This window comes from Bos mutus, chromosome 7, assembly GCF_027580195.1.
Source record: "Bos mutus isolate GX-2022 chromosome 7, NWIPB_WYAK_1.1, whole genome shotgun sequence".
NCBI classification, from domain to species: domain Eukaryota; kingdom Metazoa; phylum Chordata; class Mammalia; order Artiodactyla; family Bovidae; genus Bos; species Bos mutus.
This window is the reverse complement of record NC_091623.1, coordinates 81,399,025-81,401,669: the sequence shown is the minus strand read 5'-3', so window position 1 is coordinate 81,401,669 and position 2,645 is coordinate 81,399,025. Positions and strand designations below refer to the sequence as shown.

General features: G+C 38.3%; 1 protein-coding gene across 1 annotated transcript; it reads right to left on the bottom strand.

The window, feature by feature from the left end:
- Positions 1-424: 424 nt before the first annotated feature.
- On the bottom strand, positions 425-1,363 carry LOC102275303 (olfactory receptor 2T8). The gene has a single exon (XM_005910775.3). The coding sequence runs from the start codon at positions 1,361-1,363 to the stop codon at positions 425-427; it is 939 nt and encodes a 312-aa protein (XP_005910837.3).
- Positions 1,364-2,645: the final 1,282 nt, after the last annotated feature.

Genomic DNA, 2,645 nt, shown 5'->3' with positions numbered 1-2,645 from the left:
ATCTGAGCCACCAGGAAAACCCAAAGGGTTTGTCTCTTGATACTGGATGCAAGTTATAAGTGCATGTACTATGGAAACTGGCTTAAGTGAGGCCTATGTCAATGCGTATTCTAGTGTTCCTAAGTTATATCATTTTTTTTTTTAAAGCAACAAATTTCAACATTGTTTGAAAACTTTGTTCATTCCTTGAACAAATATTTATTGTGCAGTGGGGTGTAGAAGCATTTTAATAAGGATTTGTGATTAACAGGTTTTTAATAATCAATAGTCTAATTTATTGACGATTAACTTAGCAAATGATCCCAAAGTATGGAGTTCCATATGAATTATAAAGTAAAACAGAAATAACACATGAAGATATAATGAGTATATACTGTCTAAACACATTGTACAATCTTGAACTTTAGGGCAGATAAATCTAATGTTAATCAAGACTTAAGGCAGTGCACTGATCCATACACTTTCTCAGAGCTCCCTTGACCTCACTGTTCCTCACACTATAGATGAGGGGGTTTAGCACAGGGGTGAAGATAGTATAAAATGCTGACACAAACTTATCATGTTTAGCTGACCTGTAAGATTTGGGTCTCATGTAGGTAAAAATGGCAGCTCCAAAAAAGAGTCCCACCACAGAGATATGTGAGGAGCAGGTGGCAAAAGCCTTCCTGCGGGCTTCATTAGAATGCATCTGGAGAATGGCAGCAAGGATGAGACTATAGGAAATCAAGATGAGGGACATGGGGATCAGGAGCATTAACACACAGCAGATGTACATGACATACTCAAAGACAGAAGTGTCAGCACAAGCCAAATGCACAAGAGTGGGTGCCTCACAAAAGAAGTGATCGATCTCATGTGTGCTGCAAAATGAGAAGTTCAGGGTAGCAGCAGCCTGCATGAGTCCATCAACTGCACCAAGGAACCAAGACCCCAAAATCATACTGAGGCATACTTTCCAACTCATGAGGACTGGGTATCTCAGTGGATGGCAAATAGCAACATAGTGGTCATAGGACATGGCTGCTAAGAGGAAGGACTCACCCCCTCCTAAAGTGAGGAAGAAGAAGATCTGGAACCCACAGCCAGCAGGGGAGATGAACTTCCTGCCGGTCAAATAGTCAACGGCCATTTTGGGCACTATGGTGGAAATCAGCATCAGGTCCATGAGAGAGAGTTGGCTCAGGAGGAAGTACATGGGCCTGTGGAGTCGGGGGTCCAGGAGAATCAGGAGAAGCATGAGGGCATTGCCCACGAGGGAGGTGAAAGCAACTATCAGAACCAACACAAAGAGAAACCGGTGGGCTCCAGTGTGGTTAAAGAGACCTAGGAGAATGAAATCTGCAGTGATATTCCAGTTTTCCATGATTTCAAACAAGAGTGATACTGCAAATGGAGAAATACATGAGGGTTACATATGCACAGCGTACAAACTTTATTGCAACACACTAAATCCAATAATTTTCTTGATATCAATTAATCTTGGAAGTTATTTTTACTTTCAAAATAAGATGGCATACTCTTATGCACAGGAAGTAGAAGAACTGAGTCTGTAGATGGAAACAACTTAATTTGAAATTGTTAGTGCACTTACTTTAACTTTGCCAAGCTATAAATTGAAAACAATAATGACCTTCTTAGTAGTATCCCCCCACAATGTAATCCCATAAATCTGTTTAAACCTTCATAACTGGAAAGTATGTTTTGTGTAGGGAGAATTTTTCCCTGCAAATTCACAGAAACACAACTTTTATTGGATAAAGAAAAAAAAATCTTCTTACTTCTTCACTCAAATACAGAGATGAATTAATTTATCCTTCAGTTTCATGAGGATCTAAGTCCTCAAAAGCATTTTCATCTCTGATATCCTGGAGCCAAAGCTGTTGTAGCTAGTTAAATAAATACAACCATAATTGCAGAAGTAAGGAGGCTAATTCAGTTTCGATGATATGTTGTGATTCAGTGAAGTGACCTGACAGAAAGAGTCCTCTTCTTCCACGGTCATTCTCTTTACCCACACCTTTTACATTCATCTCATACTAGTCAATCAAGAAGAAGAAAGGCATTGCAAAAGGCTCACTCAAGTCTTAATTCCATTGCTTGATCATCATCTTACCATCATCACTTACCAGATTCTACTGGAAGGTTTAGCTGGTTGTTTTAAAGTAATATATCATGGAAATTCCCATTGTCAAATACATTTCATATTTTCCAAAACTTCATGATCTGCACACTATCTTTATGTCTAATAATCAGTCTGAACCACTAATAGCTATGTGCATTTCCAACTATAGCCCTCAGTGTCATTCTTCTGAAATACCTCAAACCCTCCTAATGTATTTCTTTGACTGGAATCCTTCTTATTTTCCATTATTTTCATTACTATTTTGTTGGAAGGTTGACCATGTTCAACCTTCAGAAGTTTAACCCTGTTTAAAAATCAATAGGTAACTCAGTAACTATAGGATGTTGGGCAAGTTTCTTAAATTAATTTAAGTGTACTGTCAATACTGTGGAATTAAGTATTTTCATACTGTTGTGACTGCATTGTGAATATTAATCTCCAGACTCTTCATCATCTCCAACTGAAACTATTACCAATTAAACAATAATACTCCATTACCCCTTCTCCTCAGCCCTTGAAAATC

Excerpts from the sequence above, each read along its gene's own strand:
- LOC102275303 (XM_005910775.3), bottom strand. The coding sequence starts at position 1,363 with ATGGAAAACTGGAATATCACTGCAGATTTCATTCTCCTAGGTCTCTTT.